The sequence below is a fragment of the Geotrypetes seraphini genome, chromosome 2 (genome assembly GCF_902459505.1).
Source record: "Geotrypetes seraphini chromosome 2, aGeoSer1.1, whole genome shotgun sequence".
Lineage (NCBI taxonomy): Eukaryota > Metazoa > Chordata > Amphibia > Gymnophiona > Dermophiidae > Geotrypetes > Geotrypetes seraphini.
Window position 1 is genome coordinate 358,315,782 of NC_047085.1, and position 23,507 is coordinate 358,339,288.

General features: G+C 41.3%; 1 protein-coding gene across 4 annotated transcripts in view; it reads right to left on the minus strand.

Moving 5' to 3' along the window:
• The window catches only part of PKD1L1 (polycystin 1 like 1, transient receptor potential channel interacting), a 331,908-nt gene that overhangs the window by 100,486 nt on the left and 207,915 nt on the right, over positions 1–23,507 (minus strand). For all 4 annotated transcript variants that reach the window (XR_004538070.1, XM_033930462.1, XM_033930461.1 and 1 more), the window contains exons 40-42: positions 11,582–11,789; positions 4,374–4,480; positions 1,911–2,127 (exon numbers count right to left, since the gene is read on the minus strand). Coding sequence is in view for 3 of the 4 variants with exons in the window: in XM_033930462.1 (XP_033786353.1) it covers positions 1,911–2,127; positions 4,374–4,480; positions 11,582–11,789 (532 nt within the window). In the remaining variant the exon portion in view is untranslated. The remainder of the gene's footprint in view (positions 1–1,910; positions 2,128–4,373; positions 4,481–11,581; positions 11,790–23,507) is intronic.

The following is a 23,507-nucleotide window of genomic DNA, read 5'->3' on the forward strand; positions in this document are numbered from 1 at the left end:
CAGTTCTAAATATTTCTATAGAATTTTATTAAGTATTTATTTTATTTAATTGGAACAAGTGAGGTGATTAAATTTGCAGATGACACAAATCTATTCACAGTTGTTACAAATTCATACAGACTGTGAAAAAACTGTAGACAGGCCTTAGGAAATTGGAAGACTGGGGGTGCAAATGACAGATGAAATTTAATGTGGATAAATGCAAAGTGATGCCTATTGGGAAGAATAACCCAAATCATAGTTATCAGATGCTAGGGTCCACCTTTGGGGTCAGCGTCCAAGAAAAGGATATGGTTGTCATTGTAGACAATACACTGAAACCTTCAACCCAATGTGCAGCGGTAGCCAAAACAGCAAACAAGATGCCAGGAATTATCAGAAAAGGGATGATAAACAAGACTGTGAATGTTATAATGTCTCTGTATCACTCCATGTTGTGACCTCACCTTGAGTATTACATTCAGTTCTGGTCACCTTATATATATAAAAAAAAATATGGCTGAACTAGAAAAAGTTCAAAGAAGGATCAAGATGATAAAGGGGATGGAGTCTTCCTCATACTTCGGTTTGGAAAAGAGACGACTGAGGAGAGAAAAGATTTAAATCTACAAAATCCTGTGTGGTATAGAAAAAGTATAAGTGGATCGATTTTTTACTCCATCAAAAATTACAAAGACTAGGGGACACTTGATGAAGTTATAGGAAGATACCTTTAAAACCAACAGGAGGAAATATTTTTTTCACTCAGAGAATAGTTAAGCTCTGGAACACATTGCCAGAGGATGTGGTAAGAGTGGTTAACGTAGCTGGTTTAAAAAAAGATTTGGACAAGTTCCTGGAGGAAAAGTCCATAGTCTGCTATTGAGACAGAAATGGGGGAAGCCACTGCTTGGAATTTTACTACTATTTGGGTTTTGGCCAGGTGCTTATGACCTGGATTGGCCACCGTGTAGATGGGATACTGGGCTAGATGGACCATTGTTCTAACCCAGTAAGGCTATTATGTTCCTATTTAGAATATAAGAGCCTTAGCGAGTTACAATAATACATACATTTATCACAAAACTATGACTTTCAGGCTACTATGTGTCATTCCCATCCCCCACATGGCCACTGCTTAGTTTTACCAATACCAGTTCTAATGCACACCTTCATCACCCTTAGCTAGTGCTCCATCCCCCATATGCAATCACTGCTCCTTATAATCCCACTAGCATCCACTGCTCTTTTTTAAGACTTCTAAGCCCCAACCACTCACTCGCACCACCCTCAGCCCTCATTACTTTCTGAAGCTCCTAAGCACCATATGGATCAATCACTTTAAGCCAGTGTTTTCCAAGTCGATCCTGGAGTAACCCCTTGCTAGTCTGTTTTTCAGGATATCCACAATGAATATGCATGGAAAAGATTTCCATATAATGGAGGCAGTGTATGCAAATCAATTTCATGCATGTTCATTGTGTAAATCCTGAAAACCAGACTAGCAAGGGGGTACTCTGGGACTGACTTGGGAAACACTGCTTTAATCTTCAGCTTTGCAGCTCTCATTATAAGAACAACATTGACAGTTCAGGTGCTATACAGCTCAAATGCCCTGAGAGCTGCACAGAGCTCTGAATCAGTAGCGGAAGCAGTAATTTGGCTGGCAATGGGACTGATATGCTGCAAACCTATAAGGATCATGACCCCAGTTTTGAAAACAACCAGCCTATGAAATCTGCGGTATAATGCAATCTTGATAACCTGTGGATTAAGATGTGAGAAAAGCACTGAATTAATACAAATGTTGTTTGGTGGCATAATGGAGTTGATACTCCATCTACACATGTGAGTAGGCACTGAAGTGGTTTTAATTGAACAGACATTTGCATAGTGAGTTAATATTATAAAAATTCCATTTTTATTTTTACCTTTCTAAACCCAAGTCCATGGGCAACTGATGTGAGTTCACGTTCCACCTTCCCATCTCCCTCATCTACTGCCAGCCAGCACTCTGCAGGAAAAAACCAGCTAGAGCCAGCCAGCAAATCCTTGACGATAACATAACTGATGTACAAGCTGGGTGAAGGGCCATTATTATTGTGCCAAAGATGAACTTTCCAGATAGGACCCAGATTGTCTGGGATGCTGTGAGGGGAGGAATAAAAAAATAGAGCAAGCTGACTTATGTGCACCAGTTACCAAACTGTTACAGATAGGCTATAAAAACAGTGCAATCCATGTAGCATGTTACTAGTTACAAGACATGTTAACAAGTTATGAGGGGAAGTTATCAAGATGTGGTAAAACACGAGCATTTACCACACCTTGATTTAACACAGGATTCAGCAACTTGTGGTAAATCAAGGTATCTCATTACCGCAGATTGCTGAATCTCATGGTAAAAGAGTTAAGGGGGGGGGTGAGTTATCAACATGGGTACTGTTAAGATGGGTTATTATAGTTTAATCAAGTTTCAAGTTTAATGAATTTTAATATACCGACCATCAACGTGCACCTGGCCGTTTACAATGCTAAAAATAAAAAGTTAAAATAAATTTTGGGGGGGAGGGAAAATGTGAACATTAAATAGGCAAATTACAAATACGAACATGAGCTTGAGGGTAAATGGGGAGGGGAAGTTAATAATTACATCAATATACCACATGTTTTTCACTTTTGGCACAGGGTCCCATTTTAAGCAATGAGCCACCTTCCGAGCAGCATTATTCTGTGTGTCTGGGAGCATCAGGACTCAAAGCTGCATCCTGATGCTCCTGGTCCCAATCTTAAAGGGACTACAGGGCTGCTGGTAACCCCTTCCCCCCACCCCCAATCAAAGATCTCACATGAAAACCCCTCCAACCCCTAATCAAGGATCCCCTCCCCCCACCATCAGGCAGAGCCTAAGGGACCTTTACCTGCTGATCTAGTTGTTCACTGGTAGAAGCAATTCTCATTTGTTCTTGGCCAGCTAGCGCCACCTCCAAAATGTGAAAATGCTAGAATCCCTTCATAAATGTGGTTAATAAATCCCAATAAGTTAATCAATAAATAAATGATGAATTTTATCTAACAAACCAAAGAAGAAGAAATAGAACATTTTCTTGGAAAAGATATAGGGCTCCTTTTGCTAAGGTGCGCTATGCATTTTAGCACGCGCTAACCACGCGCTAAACGCTAACACGTGCATGTTAGTCTATGGATGTGTTAGCGGTTAGTGCACGCATATAATTAGCGTGCGCTAAACGCATGCTAAAACGCAGAGCACACCTTAGTAAAACAGGGGGATAGCCTACCCTCTCAGTGGTAGAGATTTTTGCAGGATGCAAAAGATGATGACCAGAATGACTCTGAGACACTGTGCAAGACGGTACATGAACTGTGTGGAAAAATGTTTAAGGAAGGAGAATTTGCAGATGAAAACAAACAAACAAAAAAAAAAAAGAAATACAACAGAAGTCATTATGAGACATGGTGCACTATTTGGGGCTCTCGGGCTGAGAACATATGCATACAGGATGGATATATTTCCTTGAAGGTGAAAGAATATCTGTAGAGTAACCACCTATGTTAGTTGGATGCCATATTACAGTATTTAATATGAAGCTAATCTATATATATAAAATCGGAGGTATGTATGTGTGTATGTGCCGCGATCACGCAAAAACGGCTTGACCGATTTGAACAAAACTTGGTATGCAGATCCCTCACTACCTGGGGTGATATGTTCTGGGGGTCTCGCGGCCCACCTGCACATGTGGGCGGAGCTACAAACAGAAAATCAGATTTCACCCATTCATGTCAATGGAAAAAATGTAAAAAGCTGCCATTCTCACTGTAATTCAAAAACGGCTTGACCGATTTGAACGAAACTTGGTATGCAGGTCCCTCACTACCTGGGGTGATATGTTCTGGGGGTCTCGCAGCCCACCTGCACACGTGGGTGGAGCTACAAACAGAAAATCAGATTTCACCCATTCATGTCAATGGAAAATATGTTAAAAGCTGCCATTCTCACAGTAATTCAAAAACGGCTTGACCGATTTGAACGAAACTTGGTATGCAGATCCCTCACTACCTGAGGTGATATGTTCTGGGGGTCTCGCGGCCCACAACTCTATGTTGCTTGCTCAAGGGTGGGTTCACCCAAGAATTTATATGTTCTTGCTCCAGGAGGTGAAACTAAAATTGTTGTTTATAATCACGTTTTGCGTTAGTTGTATTGTATTCATTTTGTCAAATATTTCACATTATTATTTAAATATTGTACTTTTTATTAAGCTGTAAAAAAATAATTTCATTCACCACTATAAAGTATCTTTATTTGAATCCATTTACAGTGTTATTGCTATAATTAAATACCCGTGCAACGCCGGGGCATCAGCTAGTACCTCATAATAAATGTGTGCCTAGAGTTTCTTTCAAACAGTGGTTTATCTGGAGAACATAGTTCTCTGGTTTCCGATATTCCATTTTCCCCATGCAAGACGATGTGAACCTAAAATATAACGAAAAGAGCATCACATTCAACAAACTGTGAGGTCGATATTCTGTGGCATCATGTCAAGTTGAAGTTAGCTGAATAACTTATCTAATTATTTGTTATTCTTGCTCAGAAGCAACATGTGTTTTCTATGGCTCTTATGGGAGATCTGCATCTCCAAATGCTCTCGTTCAACATCAAGTTATGTTAAACCAGCCGTTTTACCATCTGCCAATTAAAGGGTTAAAGCAGGGGTGTCAAAGTCCCTCCTCGAGGGCCACAATCCAGTCGGGTTTTCAGGATTTCCCCAATGAATATGCATGAGATCTATTAGCATACAATGAAAGTAGTGCATGCAAATAGATTTCATGCATATTCATTGGGGAAATCCTGAAAACCCAACTGGATTGCGGCCCTTGAGGAGGGACTTTGACACCCCTGGGTTAAAACTATATCTTGTTAAGGCAGTACTGCTAAATATAACCAGATAAAGATACGTGACAATTTATATGATTGACTTTACAAAGAAATAAAACAAAGAAAAGAAAATTAGATGACACCTTTTTTTTATTAGACTATTTTGAGCCCTTTTACTAAAGTTTAGAGTGCACTAATTCCACTAGCATGCACTAAGCCAGGGGTAGGTAATTCCAGTCCTTGAGAGCCGGAGCCAGGTCAGGTTTTCAGGATATCCACAATGAATATGTATGAGATGGATTTGCATGCACTGCCTCCTTGAGATGCAAATCTATCTCAAGCATATTTATTGTGGATATCCTGAAAACCTGACCTGGCTCCGGCTCTCGAGGACTGGAATTGCCTACTTCTGCACTGGTTATTTTTAACTGGGTAACAGTGAATATTAGTGCTGTTTTGTTAAAACTTATCAGCTCTCCCAGCATACTCCTAATTATTCCTCGGAAATGATAGGTAGAAGCAATTCTAAAATCCAAAATTAGTGATCATATGGATCAGTAGTCTCAAACACAAACCCTTAGCAAGGCCACATTTTGGATTTGTAGGTACTTGGAGGGCCTCAGAAAAAATAGTCTTATTAAAGAAATGACAATTTTGCATGAGGTAAAATTCTTTATCTATATATATATAAAATCGGAGGTATGTATGTGTGTATGTGTGTGTGTATGTGCCGCGATCACGCAAAAACGGTTTGACCGATTTGAACGAAACTTGGTATGCAGATCCCTCACTACCTGGGATGATATGTTCTGGGGGTCTCGCGGCCCACCTGCACACGTGGGCGGAGCTACAAACATAAAATCAGATTTCACCCATTCATGTCAATGGAAAAAATGTAAAAAGCTGCCATTCTCACAGTAATTCAAAAACGGCTTGACCGATTTGAACGAAACTTGGTATGCAGATCCCTCACTACCTGGGCTGATATGTTCTGGGGGTCTCGCGGCCCACCTGCACACGTGGGCGGAGCTACAAAGAGAAAATCAGATTTCACCCATTCATGTCAATGGAAAAAATGTAAAAAGCTGCCATTCTCACAGTAATTCAAAAACGGCTTGATCGATTTGAACGAAACTTGGTATGCTGATCCCTCACTACCTGGGGTGATATGTTCTGGGGGTCTCGCGGCCCACCTGCACACGTGGGCGGAGCTACAAACAGAAAATCAGATTTCACCCATTCATGTCAATGGAAAAAATGTAAAAAGCTGCCATTCTCACATTAATTCAAAAACGGCTTGATCGATTTGAACGAAACTTGGTATGCTGATCCCTCACTACCTGGGGTGATATGTTCTGGGGGTCTCGCGGCCCACCTGCACACGTGGGCGGAGCTACAAACAGAAAATCAGATTTCACCCATTCATGTCAATGGAAAAAATGTAAAATGCTGCCATTCTCACAGTAATTCAAAACCGGCTTGACCGATTTTAACGAAACTTGGTATGCAGATCCCTCACTACCTGGGGTGATATGTTCTGGGGTCTCGGGGGCCCACCTGCACACGTGGGCGGAGCTACAAACATAAAATCAGATTTCACCCATTCATGTCAATGGAAAAAATGTAAAATGCTGCCATTCTCACAGTAATTCAAAAACGGCTTGACCGATTTGAACGAAACTTGGTATGCTGATCCCTCACTACCTGGGGTGATATGTTCTGGGGGTCTCGCGGCCCACAACTCTATGTTGCTTGCTCAAGGGTGGGTTCACCCAACAATTTATATGTTCTTGCTCCTGGAGGTGAAACTAAAAATGTTGTTTATAATCACGTTTTGCGTTAGTTGTATTGTATTCATTTTGTCAAATATTTCACATTATAATTTGAATATTGTACTTTTTTTTAAGCTGTAAAAAAATAATTTCATTCACCACTATAAAGTATCTTTATTTGAATCCATTTACAGTGTTTTTGCTATAATTAAATACCCGTGCAACGCCGGGGCATCAGCTAGTAGTTTATAAATCTTTTCTTTTGGCTAAGTCTTAATAATAATATTGTAATTTATAGCTAAAGAGACATATGATTAAGAAACTGTTTTATTTTACTTTTATGATAAACATTCCGAGGGCCTCAAAATAGTACCTGGCGGGCTGCATGTGGCCCCCAGGCCACGAGTTTGAGACCACTGATATAGATAGACTGAATTAGTATTGATTTAGCAAAGGTTACATTTTGCTTTATCAATTCCTTTGAATTTTTTTTTTTTAACTACATGGATAAAGGCATTTCGACTGATGTGGTGTATTTGAATTTTCAAAAGGCATCAGACAAAGTACCTCATGAAAGATTTCTCAGGAAATTCATAAGTTATGGAATAGGAGTCGGTACCATAGGGTGGATTATATAAACTGCCTAACAGACAGGAACAGAGAGTAGATCTGTGTGTACCAATAATCTGTACTGTGTAACATATTTATAAATGAACAGGAGGAGGAGGAAACAGTGAGGTGACCAAATCTCCAGATGATACAAAATTATTCAAAGTCATGCCAACAGCAGAAGATTGTGAGAATTTGTGCCTGCGACCTGGACTTGCCACTGTTGGAAACTGGATTCAAGGCTAGATGGATCATTGGTCTGACCCATTATGGCTCTTTGTATGTTCTTATGTTCTTAAGAAGAATCTTGTGACACTATGAAACTGGGCATCTAAACAGAAGATGAGATTTAATGGGCAGAAGTGCAAAGTTTTGCATGTAAGGAATAAAGCCTAACTATAAGAAAACATACTAGGTTGTGAATTGGGAGTCACCACCTAAGAAACAGATCTTTTAGTTATTGGGGATAAGGTTGATTTCTCCCCCCCCCCCCCCCCCCCCAGTGTGCTTCAGCTGCCAAAAAACACAAACAGAATGTTAAAAGGTATTCAAAAAAGGATAGAGAACAAAACAGAATAGCATTATGATCAAACATTAAGTGATGTGTGCAGTTCTGGTCATCTCAGAACTAGAAAAGGTTCACAGAAGGGTGACAAAAATCAGAATGGGATGAAATAGCTCTTTTATGATCAAAGGCTAAAAGGTTGGAAAAGAAATAACTCTAAGGGGATATGATAAAAGCTTATAAAATCATGAGTGGCATGGAAATGGTCCAGTAGGAAACAAATGTTAAACTTTCAAAGAACACTAAGGGGTTGACTCCCGATTGTAGGCGGTGGTAGGCGTCCTATCGCTGTCTCACAGCCAATCAGGACGCATGTTTAAAAAACAAAATGCAGGCCGGGAAGGACGCCTACATTGTGCACCTAAGGAGATGCATAGAGATACTTATGGATGCCCAAGGTGTGGCATGGGTGTGGTCTCCAAAGGAAGTAGCCTTAGGCGTCTGGAAGTTTCCCTATGCATCTCCTTAGGCGTAAGACAGATGCTGGCCTACATTTAAGACGTCTTTTAGTAAACGTAGAGTCGATTCTCTTTAGGACGCCGATACATGATTGACACGTGAACGGGGGCCGCTTCTTAGGCAGTCGCCAAGATCAGCGTCCTGAAGAGAATCAGGCCCTAAGGGCCTGTTTTACAAAGCTGCAGTATCAAGCTCTGTGCAGCAAGTGCAAGATAGCCCATTCAGTTCCCATGGACTACGTTGCATTTGCTTTGCTAGGACTCACTACTGTGGCTTTGTAAAAGGGAACACAACCAAAGAGAAAAGAAGACCCAATAATCCACAGTAGAATCAATCCAATGATAAACACAAAAAACTGTGGATGCTGATGTTCTGAGAATGCTTTATTATACGCTCTTTCACAATAAAACCATAAAAATACAAATGTAATAGTCCAACCGGACCTTACACGGTTATAATCTGGAAGAGAGACGATGTCAGCGCATAGCCTGGCACCAGGAAGTAAGCGTGCCTGGGGACTCTGGGAGCAGCAGTGACAGCAGCTAAAAACAAGTACACTGTCTTTAGTCCATTTCTTTATTTGTGTATTTGACATCAATTGGACCCCTGAGGAAGGTGTGTTCGTCGAAACACTGACTGTGTAGGGTCCGGTTGGACTATTACATTTGTATTTTTATGGTTTTATTGTGAAAGAGCGTATAATAAATCATTCTCAGAACATAAGCATCCACAGTTTTTTATTTTTAGCTTTGTAAAAGGGGCCCTAAAAGAAGAGGACACTATGAAACTAACAAGCAGCAGAAAGTATTTTTTTCAAGTGGTTCGTAAATAGGTTGTGGAATCTATAGCTAGAGGACATTGTTAGGTACATAAGAATATAAGAGTTGTCCTATGAGTGGTCAGAACAAAGGTCCATCTAGCCCAGTATCCTGTATCTAACAGTGGCCAGTCCAGGTCACAAATACTTGGTAAAGTCCTAAAAAGTACCAAGATTCCATGCTACTTCACTTTAGGAAGAAACTGTAGCTTTCCTCGGGTCCACCTTAATAATGGTTTATGGACTTTTCCTTCAGGAATTTGCCTAAACCTTTTTTAAACCAAGCTACATCAACTGCTTTTACCACTCGATACAGCAATGAGTTCCAGAGGTTAACTATACATTTAGGGCCGGATTCTGTATAGGACGCCCAGTTTCAGAAGCCACCTAAGTGGCTTTTGAGAATCGCACACAGGCATCCTATATAGAATCACATCTGTCCTCATGGACATACACCTAAGTCTGCCTAACACCATGATTCTCTAATCGCCATCTATGTCACAGGCACCGGTTAAGAGAGTCGGGTTGCCACTAAGCTGATTGCGGTAGGGGAATCTCCCTGTCTTGATTAGTTTAGTGGCAGGAACCCCCCCCTCCCTGTGAAGACAACTGGCAGGACGGATGCCCAATCCCTCCTGCTAGAACCCCTGAAGCTGCCCCACCCCTGAATTTCCACGGCAGGAGGAATGCCCAATTCCTCCTGCCATCACTACCCTAAGACATCCCCCAGCAGGAGGGATGCCCAGTCCCTCTTGCCAGAAACCCCCCATCTCCCAAGACATCAAGCCCCCACCCCCCGAAACATCCCCCGGCAGGAGGGATGCTCAGTCCCTCCTGCCGGAACCCACCTGCACATCATTCCCCACCACCCTGATCCCCCCAAGCCCACCAGGACCCCCCCATGTACCTTATTGACTTGGCCAGAGGGATGCTTACTCCCTTCAGCCGGCAGGCCCACCTCCACCAAATGGCAGGCCTTCCCCTTCCCGGGAGAGGCCTAAGGCCCTGATTGGCCCAGGCCTTTAAGGCTTTGAAAAATTAAAGAGATGCACATTCAGCCTACAGTTATAATTCTCTAATTGCTCTATTCTATTAAGTATAACTTTGCCTTAACTATTCCAGAAGATACAATTTGAAGATCTTCCACCTTCTCCTTAACTTGTTTAAGCTCTGAAGTAAACTGTTCTTTTGTTTTCCCCCCAAGCTATTCACTGTACTCACTAGAGTCATGATTTCCTAAGAAGACTTGTCCACAGAAGAGTTGAGCTTCAAGAGAGTCTCCTAGATGCTCTCTAATGTCACCACCATTGATTTTAATGGTTGGTTGGGAGCTCCTACGCTCTCTCCCAATTCCCGCTGCTCCTTGATGACTCTCACAACTTCTGCCCCTGTAATTAGGGTCTCCCCCACAAAAGAAACATTGCAGAGCTCCACCAACTTGGCCGCAATTATCTCCGGGTGCAGTGGTGGAACAGCCACTGGAGGGGAGAGTAAAACCTCCCAATCCGATACCTTGGCCTCTCTTCCTGCCAAGGATACACCAGATGTTCCTCCAGAGTCTACTCGGGAGCTCCTAGATACGGCAACAAACTCAAACATGGAACACTGCACAGGGGTAGAAGTCCAAACCACAGGGAGTTTGATTCGGACACTCCCCTTACGCTTAGAGTGGGACATAACTGTTTTTAGGTAACTTGGAGCTCCTTCGAATGATCTCTCTCAGAGACGCTGACCCGCTGCTGCCGCAATCTTGGATCTCTCCCTGTTTATCAGAAGCCTGATTTGGGAGGGGAGGTTGGGGGTTGTGTATTTAGTCTGCACATGTGCCCATCGCTATCACCAGCGATGGGCACATGTAAATTTAGCAGACCTTCACTACTGTCCATCAACCTCATTTGCATGAGTGTTTTTTGGAGCATGACTAGCTTTTTTGAAATTGCTACAATAACGGCTGCAACAACAGCCCATTGTTTTTTAATGCAAAGTTTTGAGAATTTTGCCCCTAATCGGGTTTTCAAGATATCCCTAATGTATATGGATGAAACAGATTTGCATGCCTGTCACTTCTATTATATGCAAATCTGCTTCATCCATATTCATTGAAAACCTTACTGACTGGGGGTCCTCCAGGACAGGTTTAAGAACCACTAGCCTAGATCATCATTAATGTTTCACGTCACATTATTATCACTTGAGATGCCATACAATCTAACACAGGTTTATGAAACAAAAAGTCAAAGGATATGATATCAAAATACTTAGCAGAAGCTGTCATTTTTTTAGGGAAGGTGAAAAGAGAAATTGTACAAATTCAATTACGGTACACAAGAAATATGTTACTATTTTCAGTTTTTGTGGGAATTAATTTGGTTTCTCTGTTTTTCACTTGAAGAAAGAGATCTTTTCAGCGTTAGTAACAAAATAAGCCTCTGATGAAGATCCTACAAAGAATAAGCGATTATATTCTCCAAGTATACCTTTGCAGTCGTCTTAGGTCTTGATCTGAAACCTGTTTCTATAATTATAGCATATAGCTGCTGGTCTGATGGCGTGTTGTCCTGCAAGAGAATGTAGCCACTCTTCTTCTCTTCATGCTGATCTCTGATTTTGCAGTCAATGATGAGAAAAATGTACAGGGCAAGGGAAATCACGATCACTGTACCGGGAATGAAATTCTCAATGATTCTGAAACCAAAGAACAGTAAATCAAATTGTAATTCTAAGTGGTTTATTGAGTCAAAGCCTCATCACATATGGTGTTGTTCACGATCGATGTCCAGTCAAAGAAGTTTGTCCAAAGCCATGGGCAGTCACAGATTTTTTCAAATTGTCATGGTACAGTTATGGCTTTCCTCAAGAGGTTGTCATATCAACCCCCTTCTTTTACTAAGCATGACATCGCAGGCCGACTTCTTAATTGCTCCAACGTCCATAGAGATTGAATGGACTTCGGAGCATTTGACGCATGGCACTCACTCCAATGGTTTAGTAAAAGGGGACCCAAATCTAAGCATCCCTATATCCAATTTTTATATGAATATTGGACCATCAGAAGTGAGTTTCTCATAACTGTATCATGAGGGTTAATTCACTGCGACATCTCCTTAGTACAATAATTTTTCTTTTTTGTACTGTAATACATAAACTTATAATTTGTTCATTTCATTTCTCTATTACAGGGGTAGGCAATTCCGGTCCTCGAGAGCCGGAGCCAGGTCAGGTTTTCAGGATATCCACAATAAATATGCATGAGATAGGTTTGCATCTCAAGGAGGCAGTGCATGCAAATCCATCTCATACATATTCATTGTGGATATCTTGAAAACCTGACCTGGATCCGGCTCTCGAGGACCGGAATTGCCTACCCCTGCGTCTATTGCATTTCCTTTCCCCTCATTGACCTTTTGAGATAAGTCATTTTGATAAATTTTACATGAGAAAAGAAATGAAGAAAGAGACAAGACCTGGAAGAGATTCATTACTGCAGCCAGTGACCCTTCACTCCCAGGACTATGAGATAACTCCACAGAACAAACCCTAAACTCTGCTCCCCAACTTTGTCACAACCAACTGTGGATCCAGAGAGAGACTGGTAAATGAAGAAGGAAAACTACCCTTCTTAACTACTCATGCTTCACTGGCTAAAAGTTTTAAAGGGCTGATCATATTATAAATATACAGTACTATTCATATTTTATAAATTGCATTTTTTTAATTACATATTTATTTATGCATTGAATTTTTAATATGGTTTATTCTTGCAATTAGCTTCTTTACACTTAAAAAAAAAAAATTCAAGACATTTTTGTACTTGCAGAAAACAGAAATCATATGAATGAAAACATCTTCACAAACACAGAAGAAATCGTTTCAGAGATTACATTACAGCCCATATCAAGAGGAGAAAGAAAAGTATGAAACGTAGGAAAGTAAAACAGGAAAAACAAGAAAACCACAGGATCTCATCATAACATGGTGCCTACAATTTCAAGACCCTAAGCAACTATCCCCCTCCCCCACTCCAGTCCACACACTCACAATATCTCTACAATGCTCAATAAAAAGATTTTCTAAATGCAATTTATTTAAATGAGCAGATCAAAGGAAACATAATGAGTTCTACTTATAATTAGTAGGCACTTGCATGGGAATAAAAAAAAAAAAAAGTGCCTTCCCAACAAGAATCCTAGATTTCAATAAAAAAAGAAAACCTTTCCCCTTAAGCTGTTTAGGGCTCACTGCATCTAGAAACATTTGTTTCCTGCGCTCAAAAAACATTAAGGGGGAGGTTAACAAGCTAGGTTAGTGCCCTAAGTTGCAAAACTTTCCTCTTAATGTGACTTAAAGGGATGTAATGCAGCTTGTATTGTCCTATTGTAGTGATATTTAGGTCACTGCGAGTTATATAGTAATGAAATGCTATGTAAAAACCAAACTCTAACTTGCGATATGCACTAAGGGGAAAATTCTATATATGATGCCGGTTTCTACAGTCGTCTAAGAAGCAGCCGAGAATCGCACACCAGCGCCTTTACAAAATCGCGTCTGCCCTAAGGACACATGCGCACAATAGTTTACGGAAAGAGACACAATTGATGTGGCAGATCAAATTTATGGGCGGACAAGCAGCCTGTTAGAGTGCTGCAGCCCAATGCTGCTTAGGGAGGTAAGTAGGGCTTGCGGCTGGGTTCTGATGGGAGGGAAGGAAGGATGGGGATTTGGCTGCATGGCGTGTGCTCAGGGGGAGGGTGTGCTCGCTCAAGGATCCTGCTGCAAAGGGATGGGCGGGAGGGAAGGGAAGCTTGGCAAGAGTCCTGCTGCATGAGGGATAGAAGTGGGAGGGGAGGAAAGATGCTGGACAAGGGTCCAGCTGCTCGAGGAATGGGAGGGAGGGGAGGAAAGATGCTGCACATGTGGGGGAGAGAAAGGAAAGAGGAAGAATTGGGTGAAAGAGAGGAAGGGAGAGGTGATCATGTACATACCCCAAAAATAAGACATTGTCTTATATTAATTTTAGGTTCAAAAAAGTCACTAGGTCTTATTTTCAGGGAAACACGGTATACATGGGGCTATAGTAAGATGTGTACCTGGCACTCTTAATGTGAAGTTCATAGCAGTGTCCCCTAGGGTGTCCCATTGGTCTACTGGCATGTCTGTGCAGCCAATCCATTAAAATTTAATTTGGATTTTTTTTGTTTTGTTTTAATAATAGCAGAAAAATTGGACATCTAGCTAGACAAAACAACTAGCTGGGCCATTAAAAAAAAAAAAAAAAAAAAAGACATCTTGCTGGTTTGAAAATGGACATTTTCTCCACTCTGTTTTTTCTCAAAATGCCCCTCCACGGCTACTATAATGTGCTTTTGAGAGGTCTTGCTAAGAGAAAGATCAAGCAACTACAATTAATCTAGAACATCACTCAAACTACTTTTTAATACTATAAAAATTCAATAACATAACTCCTCTGTTATGAATGGAAAACTAGCTTACTCTTGGGCTCTCCCCTTTTTTTGTTTTTGGATCTTCTGCCCTATATCCCAACCAGACCTCTACGCTCTGGCCATCAATATCTTTTGACTATTCCATCAATTCAGGATGTACTCTTAGAAATGTTTTATAAATCAGTGTTGTAGGACCTACTTTGTGGAATGCCCTTCCTTAAGCTTTATGGACAGAGGGTTCTCTCACTACATGTAAAACCATGCTGAAGTACCATTTATTTCACTTTGCTTTTAATATATGATTTATTTTAGCTGCTTATATCTTATCTTCAGAATGCATTTCTTTTCTATTAATGAAGACTGTTATATAATTGTAATCTGCTTTGATGGCTTGACCCTAGGTGGTCTATCAAATAAATATAACCTTACACCTTGAAAATGAGCTTGGTCTACCTGACTGTAGCATGTGCACTTCATATGATAAAGGCATATGCTGTAGGGCTTATCTTCTCCCCTTTTGGCCCCCTAGACCTAGCTGTGACTTTAGCTTTTATACTTCCTGGGCCATTTCCTCCCAGCTCTGTCTTTGCTACAGTAAGTCACCTCTCCTACTGAGCTAGAGTGTGGTCTTTAAGGTGATTCTGCAACTGTGAGGGAGTGTGGTAACGTATAGATTTCCTCATGCCCAGCTAAAGTTGGGGTCATTTTACCATGCTAAGAGCATCATGCCTCAAAACCATGGCCCAAAGATTCCAGGTCAGAACCTGCAGGGCCTGTGCTATAACCCCCTGCCAATCACATCCCCACCCCCAAACATTTCCCCCATCCCTCCAAAGGGCCCCACTCCATCTTAGAGGGCCTACCATCAATTTTCCTTATGGTCCAGTGATCTTCAGTCAGGAGTGACCCCCTAGTCGCTCCTGCCCTGCTGGTGTCATTTCCAAAATGGTGCCTTAGACCACGGTGTACTCCCTAAGACCCTGTCTTTGAGGCCAAATGCTCCCAGGCTGCTGGAATAATGCTGCTTGCTGTAGGCAATAGAGTGAGTTCAATTTATTTCATAGCACGTGCTTGCCATTAAGTCTACTCAGTGCTGGGCTAATTAAGCAGCAAAGATAGATATCAAGGCTTTTATATATATGATTTTAAACAGAGTATAATTGCATAATAAATCAGAATATAAAGCAATAAAATTCACATAAAAGAAATGTTAAATACACAGACTGCACAGTATGATTCATAATGTTGAAAACTAACATAAAAAAGAAACTGGATAGCCAGCCTGATGCTGAGAACTCACAAGCTATTGATATTAATAACCTTTCTGACTTTTTGGAAAAATCTTTAGAAATTCAATCTCATCTTACTCTCCTTGTTTCATTTGTTTTTGAACAAGACCTAAATTATGCGATTTGTATGTTTCTTTGTTTTTCTCAGGCTTTATTCCTCGGACAAAGAATATGGGTCTATCCTGATGTGACTAAAACCATTCAGGAGCGTAGGAAACTATTTTTAAGCATGAGACAAGAAGTTAAGGCATTAGGAGCTTCCTTTTCACTAAGTTACCCATGCAAATGTTTTATTAAATACACTGGAACTAAATATACATTTTTTGCCCTTGATCAGCTTAAGATCTTTCCATTCGCCAAGAAACTGCACCAATCAATTCAGGGATAATTAAGTTAATTTACAGATGTTGTTATAATCCGCTAAGCATTTACTTTGATTGTTTCATATATAATTCTAGTTGATCTCCTTGTCTTTTTAGTTCCTCCCTCTCTCAGTTTCTATAGTGGTCTGATGAAGAGAAATTCTATTACCTGGAAATTGTTAATTTTTTCTTTATTTGTTAATTCCTTTTCTCTGTATTGCCAGAGCAAGTGATTACTTATAATTAAATTGTTAAAATGAATAAAGAAAAAAAGAAAACCAGCATAAAGAGGCTTCAAAAGAATAGGCTTTATTAAGCTGCAGTAAAAAGTGGCCTAAGTGGGCCCTTACAGACCACTAAAGCCATTTTTAATGTAGTCAGAAAATGACAGATTTTCCATTTTTTCCATTAATGCATAACCGTTAGCAAAGATTAGTATGTGATAATTTATCAACACCTATTATGTATGTTTAAGAAAGTAGTGTTTCTGCACTAATCAGTTAGCACCTCTACATTACCATGCATTAATTAGTGCAAGATTAACATGTGTGCCCCTACCACCTACATCAGGGGTCTCCAAAATCCCTCGAGGGCTGAATCCAGTCGGGTTTTCAGGATTTCCCCATTGAATATGCATGAGATCTATGTGCATGCACTGCTTTCAATGCATATTCATTGGGGAAATCCTGAAAACCCAACTGGATTCGGCCCTCAAGGAGGGACTTTGGAGACCCCTGATGTAGGTGGTAGGGGTACATGTGTTAATCCTGCACTAATCAGTGCATGGTAATGTAGAGGTGCTAACTGATTAGTGCAGAAACACTACTTTCCTAAACACGCTACCCTCTGAAAAATAAAAAAAAATTTTTTGCTTATGGTTTGCATGCACAGATCCAAAACTTATCGTAAAACGCCTGAACGCATTCCACAGTAAGCTATTTTAAGCTGCAATAAGTGCATGCTAGCACTTACTGTAACTTAGTAAAAAAGGACCCTTTGGAGCTCATAATCGAAAGAGAAAAACGTCCAAAAACCGGCCTAAGTCGGCACTTGGACGATCATAAACGAAAGACGTCCAAGTGCCGATAATCAATCCGGGTTTTGGATGTATTTCTAAATGACCTAGGCCTTTATAATGCCGCTGAACGACCATAGCTAAATGGGGCGTGTCAGAAGGAGTGTCGAGGGCGTGATTTGGGTGGGACTTGGGCAGGCTTAGACTTAGTCGTACAGCATGTATAACCGAAGGTTTTACAACAGAGCCTAGACGGAACTTGGACGTTGTGACTTAGACCATTTAAAACATGGTCTAAATCACAAAAACCCACCTAAAGTCACCAGATAAGCACTGCAAACACATAATACAGACCCCCACACACTACCCCAGTGATCACTGATCCAACCCAACCCCATAAAAATCTTAATCACACCTGTAAAATTCAGCCTCCAGAACATCATCATCTGGCAACCTGGCATAGGAAAGCCTAGTCGTCTTGCAAAGAGGCAGCTTAAGTTGTCTTGGGGGTGGGTTAGGGACCCTAGAGAGGAGGCCCTTACCCATAAGCCCCTGTAATCACTGCATTGATACTGAAACATCTGCACTCCCCTATACACTCCCAAAACCCTTTTTTACTGGCATATAAGTGGCTCCTGCAGCCTTAAGGGCTTTTGGGGTGGTAGATATGTGGGTCTAGGGGATTCTGGAGGTGGTTGGGGGGCTCACCATAACCTATAAGGGAGCTGTAGGGAGGAGAAGACATGGCACCCTTTTGTGAAGTTCACAGCAGTGTCCTGTAAGGTACCCCACTATTTAGGTGGCATGTCTGGCTTGTTCTAGGCATTTTGGACTTGTACGGTAAGTCAGACGAAAATGTGGTATAAAGATGGACGATTCAGCGGCTTGGACGATCAGATCGGCAGGACGTATAAACGATTTTCGAAACGAAAAAAAAGTTGGACGTATTTTTTGAAAATGTGTCCTAAGCTGTTTTTTTACCTTAGACGATTTGCGACTTAGACGAAAATGGACTTAGACGTTCTTTTTGATTATGCCCCTCCACGTGTTTTATGATCTCTGAAGCTCTATTTTTTTAACTCTGATATGCTGGATTGAAATTCCTCCTTTCAGTTTAATAGTATTGATGTGAACGCTGTGTACTGTGAATCAACGCTATACAGGGTCAGCTTAACTAGGGCTACCATTTTTGGGGCCATATAAATCCAGACACATGGCCCCGCCCTGTTCTACCTCTGGCCCCACCCTATTCTACCCTGGCCCCATCCAGTTCCGCATTCGGCTCCACCCAAGCCCCTCCCAGTTCATTCTCCAGCCCCGCCCCTATAAATTTCCTCTCTTCTTCCTGACAAGCTCGTCTGGAGGGCCTGGAGCATGCGCGGATGTTTGTGACATCATCTGCGCATGCTCAGATGCCCTCTAGATGCGGCCGGAGCTCATCGGGCTTTCCAAAACCCAAACAAACTGCCGGGTTTTGGAAAGTCTAGGGTTACTAGAATTTGTCAGGGTTTGGAAAGCCCCAACAAGCTCCGGCTACATCTGAAGGGCCTCTGAGCATGCATGGATGACATAACACACAACTGTGCATGCTCCAGGCCCTCGAGATGAGACTTGAGCTCATCCAGAAGAAGAGAGAAGGCTTTGTGGGGGCGGGACATGGAGCAGAACTGGGCAGGGCTAGAGGCAGAATGGGGCGGGTTCATGTGTCCGGGGTTTCCCAGAGAAAAATATGGTAACCCTAGGAAAGTCTGGACAGTCCTCTAAAAATAGGACATGTCCAGGTTTTCCCAGACATCTGGTAACCCTAGGCTTAATGTATGGAGCAGATGAGGCTCTGGCCTAGCACATTGATGCTAAATGGTGCCAAATGCCCAAGGCTGTAGCATCACCAGCCCATATGTTAAGCTACCCTGCGACTACACTTTTCTCCTCCTCCCTCTTCTGACGCTGCTGCCCAGTCTCGACAGGGTGCAGTTTCATAGGGCAGCTGCCACAAGGGAGGAGGGCCACTGTCAGTGTCAGAGGATGGAAGTGCAGCGCTTTCCTCTTCCCTCCTATGAAAATACTGCTGGATCTCCCTCCTCATAGCAGCTGGCCCATGAAGTCACTTCCTGCTGGGACCGAACAGTAGCATCAGAGAAGGGAACTAGCCGGGGGCAGAGCATTGACTGGGGTGGGGCATTGACTGGGGGATAGAGCATGGGCCAGGGTGCCATAATCTCTTGAGCTGTCTCTGATGCTAGATACTGTGATATGCAATCTATTTATTTTGCATTTTGTTTTTTTCTATGCGTATTATTATTATTAATTGCAGGCAGACCTTAGGAAATTGGAAGACTGGGCATCCAAGTGGCAGATGATATTTAATGTGGACAAATGCAAAGTGATGCATATTGGGAAGAATAGCACAAATCACAGTAACCGGATACTAGGGTCCACCTTGGGGGTCAGAGCCCAAGAAAGGGTTTTGGGTGTCATTGTAGACAATACGATGAAACCTTCTGCCCAATGTGCGGCGGTAGCCAAAAAAGCAAACAAGATGCTAGGAATTATTTAAAAAAGGGATGGATAACAAGACTAAAGATATTATAATGCCTCTGTATCACTCCATGGTGTGACCTCACCGGAGTACTGAGTTCAATTCTGGTCTCCTTATCTCCAGAAAGATATAGCGGCACTAGAAAAGGTTCAAAGAAGAGTGACCAAAATGATAAAGGGGATGGAACTCCTCTCGTATGAGGAAAGACTAAAAAGGTTAGGGCTCTTCAGCTTGGAAAACAGAAGGCTGAGGGGAGATATGATTGAAGTCTACAAAATCCTGAGTGGAGTAGAATGGGTACAAGTTGATCATAAGAACATAAGAATAGCTTTATTGGGTCAGACCAATGGCCCATCAAGCTCAGTAGCCCGTTCTCACAGTGGCCAATCCAGGTCGTTAATACCTAGCCAAAACCCAAGAAGCAGTGAGGGAGAATAGGGAGTAAACCCTTCATGAATATAAAGGTGAAGACCCCTATGAGACCTCCAAAGGATATTTTTAAGAGAGACGTACTATTGAATGCAGGTTTCTGAATAATGAAAGAATCATATCTCTCCCTTTCAGCAGAAACAATATGTTTATGTAAGAAATTCATCTTTGCTCTAATAGCTCTGCTGACTGTAACAGCATTGGATATTTTGGGACTGTCCAAGAAGACAAACTCAAACAAGATGTCCTACCAAAAGTTATCTGAATTGCTAACAAAATAACAATCAAGCTCAGGAAGGAGGGGGCCTACTCTCAGAAATTATTGAACTTAGTATTAAGAATGCAGTGTCAGGGGAAATAGAGGAGTCGGATTTGATACTGGGTGATATCATACTTCAATATGGCTCCATGATAAATAGGCAGACTATACAATCAATAGAAAGTGACTGTAACTAGGTAGTACTTTAGGCTACTGAACTAAAGTATATAAGTGGCATAATGGCTGGCCTAAGCTTCAGAATGGAGCCATGACAGAAGCTGGCCACTCTGTATGTTATCCATTGGCTCAATCTGCTGTACTGTTGTCCCATGTAAGCTGACTTTTATCTATTACCAATTAAACTATATTATATACAATAATTGGGTTGTTGTTGCGAGGTCATATTCTGAAAAGATTAGCAGCGCCTTTTCAGTAGCAATATTCCATGCTTCCCCATGTCTTTCTCAATAACAGACTATGGACTTTTCCTCCAGGAACTTGTCCAAAGACTAGAAACACTTGATGAAACTGCAGGGAAATACTTTTAAAACCAATAGGAGGAAATATTTTTTCACTCAGAGAATAGTTAAGCTCGGGAACGCATTGCCAAAGGTTGTGGTAAAAGCAGATAGCACAGCTGGTTTTAAGAAAGGTTCCTGGAGGAAAAGCCCATAGTATGTTATTAAGACATGGGGGAAGCCGCTGCTTGCCCTGGATCGGTAGCATGGAATATTGCTACTCTTTGGGGTTTGGCCAGGTACTAGTGACCTGGATTGACCACCATGAGAACGGGCTACTGGGTTTTATGGACCATTGGTCTGACCCAGTAAGGCTATTCTTATGTTCTTAGGAAATTGGAAGACTGCAATACACCAATTTAAAAAATCATATAAAATATGCTTCCCTTGCTCCCCTGTTTTGCTGACATGTATTTATTTTCCAGGGAATGGATTTATCCAATTCAGAGCTTCTAAAGCAGGTAATAGACATGATATAGCAAAAAAAGAAATAATTTGTGAACTCAAAAGCAGGCTTCCATCTGTCATATTACAAAGTGCTTTTCATACTCCAGCTTCTTTTTTTTTTTTTAAACTTTATTGAACTTTCAGACATTGGCAGTGCATTACAGATAATATAACATTAAAAGCTTGCATAAAATGCACCTTAATACACAAAATATAAATGAAACAACCTTTTTCGCCCCCTATCATTCAATTATTAATACATTAAATCATATTTTTATTATAATAATATACTCATATATTTTAACCCCTCAAAATATCCCTCCATCCCCTCCCCCCACCCTGGATGTGTAATGAAATCTGAGAAAGAAAAACAACAATTACCTTATCCTTATTGTTTGTTAACAAATGCAGTCGATGGGCTCCATATTTTATTAAATGCATTACTCAAACCTAAACATTCCGCATTCATTCTTTCATATTTATATGTATTGCACATGCTCGCCCACCAGAATGTGTAATTAAGTCTGTCATGACATTTTCAATTTCTTGTGATCATTTGAATGGCTATTGCTGTCAAAATCAATAAAAGACGGCTTTTATATTTATCTAACACAGGCTTTACCTGTAACAATGTGCCACAAATTATGACTTCATACGATAAAGGAATAGATGACTCTAATATAAGATTGATTTGTCCCCATATTGACCTCCAGAAACTAAGTATCATTGGACAAAAATATAACAGATGATCTAATGTCCCAATATTAATATGAAAATGTCAGCATCTATTAAGAACATAAGAACATAAGAATTTGCCTCCGCCGGGTCAGACCAGAGGTCCATCTCGCCCGGCAGTCTGCTCTTGCGGCGGCCCATCAGGTCCATGACCTGTAAGTGATCCCTTATATCCTTCAATCCTTTTTATCCTTCCTTATCTATATCCTTCTAACTGTACCCTTCTTCATCTTATATCTTCCCTATCTATATCCATCAATAACTTCTTCTTTCAAGAATTTATCCAATTTCTCTTTGAAACCCTGTAAAGTACTCTGTCCTATCACACTCTCCGGAAGCGCATTCCAGGTATCCACCACCCTCTGAGTGAAGAAGTACTTCCTGACATTGGTTCTAAACTTGTCCCCTTTTAGTTTTTCCGAGTGCCCCCTTGTTCTTGTAGTTCCCCATAGGCTGAAGAATCTGTCCCTCTCCACATTCTCAATGCCCTTCATGATCTTATATGTCTCTATCATGTCTCCTCTGAGTCTCCGCTTTTCCAGGGAGAAGAGCCCCAGTTTCTCTAGCCTGTCTGCGTATGAAAGGTTTTCCATACCCTTTATCATACGTGTAGCTCTTCTTTGGACCCTCTCAAATATCGCCATATCCTTCTTCAGGTACGGCGACAAGTACTGAACACAGTACTCCAGATGCGGTCGCACCATCGCTTGATGCAGCTCGATTTTGAATTATCAATTTTTTGTAATCGAACTGCGGTCCAAAAAATCCTGTGCAACAAAAATAACCATGTTTGTCTCATAGATGCTGACGCTGTACATCTTAACCTCCAAGACCAGCTTCTTGTTGATTTCAGTCAAGTAGTTGTTGTACTTCTTTTTTAAAATGTCGTTATTTTTTCCCATTTATGTCATAGGATAATTTAGTAACTTTTCTAATTCATTTTAATGATTTATGTCTAGTGATCTTGTTTTTGTTTTCACAACTTTTTATAAGAAAAGGTAGCAAGTTCAGCACATGATGGTCATCCTTTTATAAGTCACTGACAGCTAGGGCTGGCATTGGGGTGGGCACATCGCCAAGGAGTCCTTCCCTTCTCACCATGATATGAAGCCTGGTCTCCCTCACTTTCTAAAATGTAAAGGGGTTGACAGCATGGCAGCAGTTCTCCAGTGCTGTCTGTGGCCTCCTCAGCACTGTTCCTCTACCATAATCCACCCAAGTGGAAACAGGAAGTTGCATCAGAGGGGATGGACTGCGGCAGAGGAACAGCGATGAGGAGGATGCAGACAGTACTGAAGAATTGCTGTCACATGGGTCTCCCTTCACATTTTAAAAGGATAGGTGAGGGGAGGTAAGGACATCCTGGCTT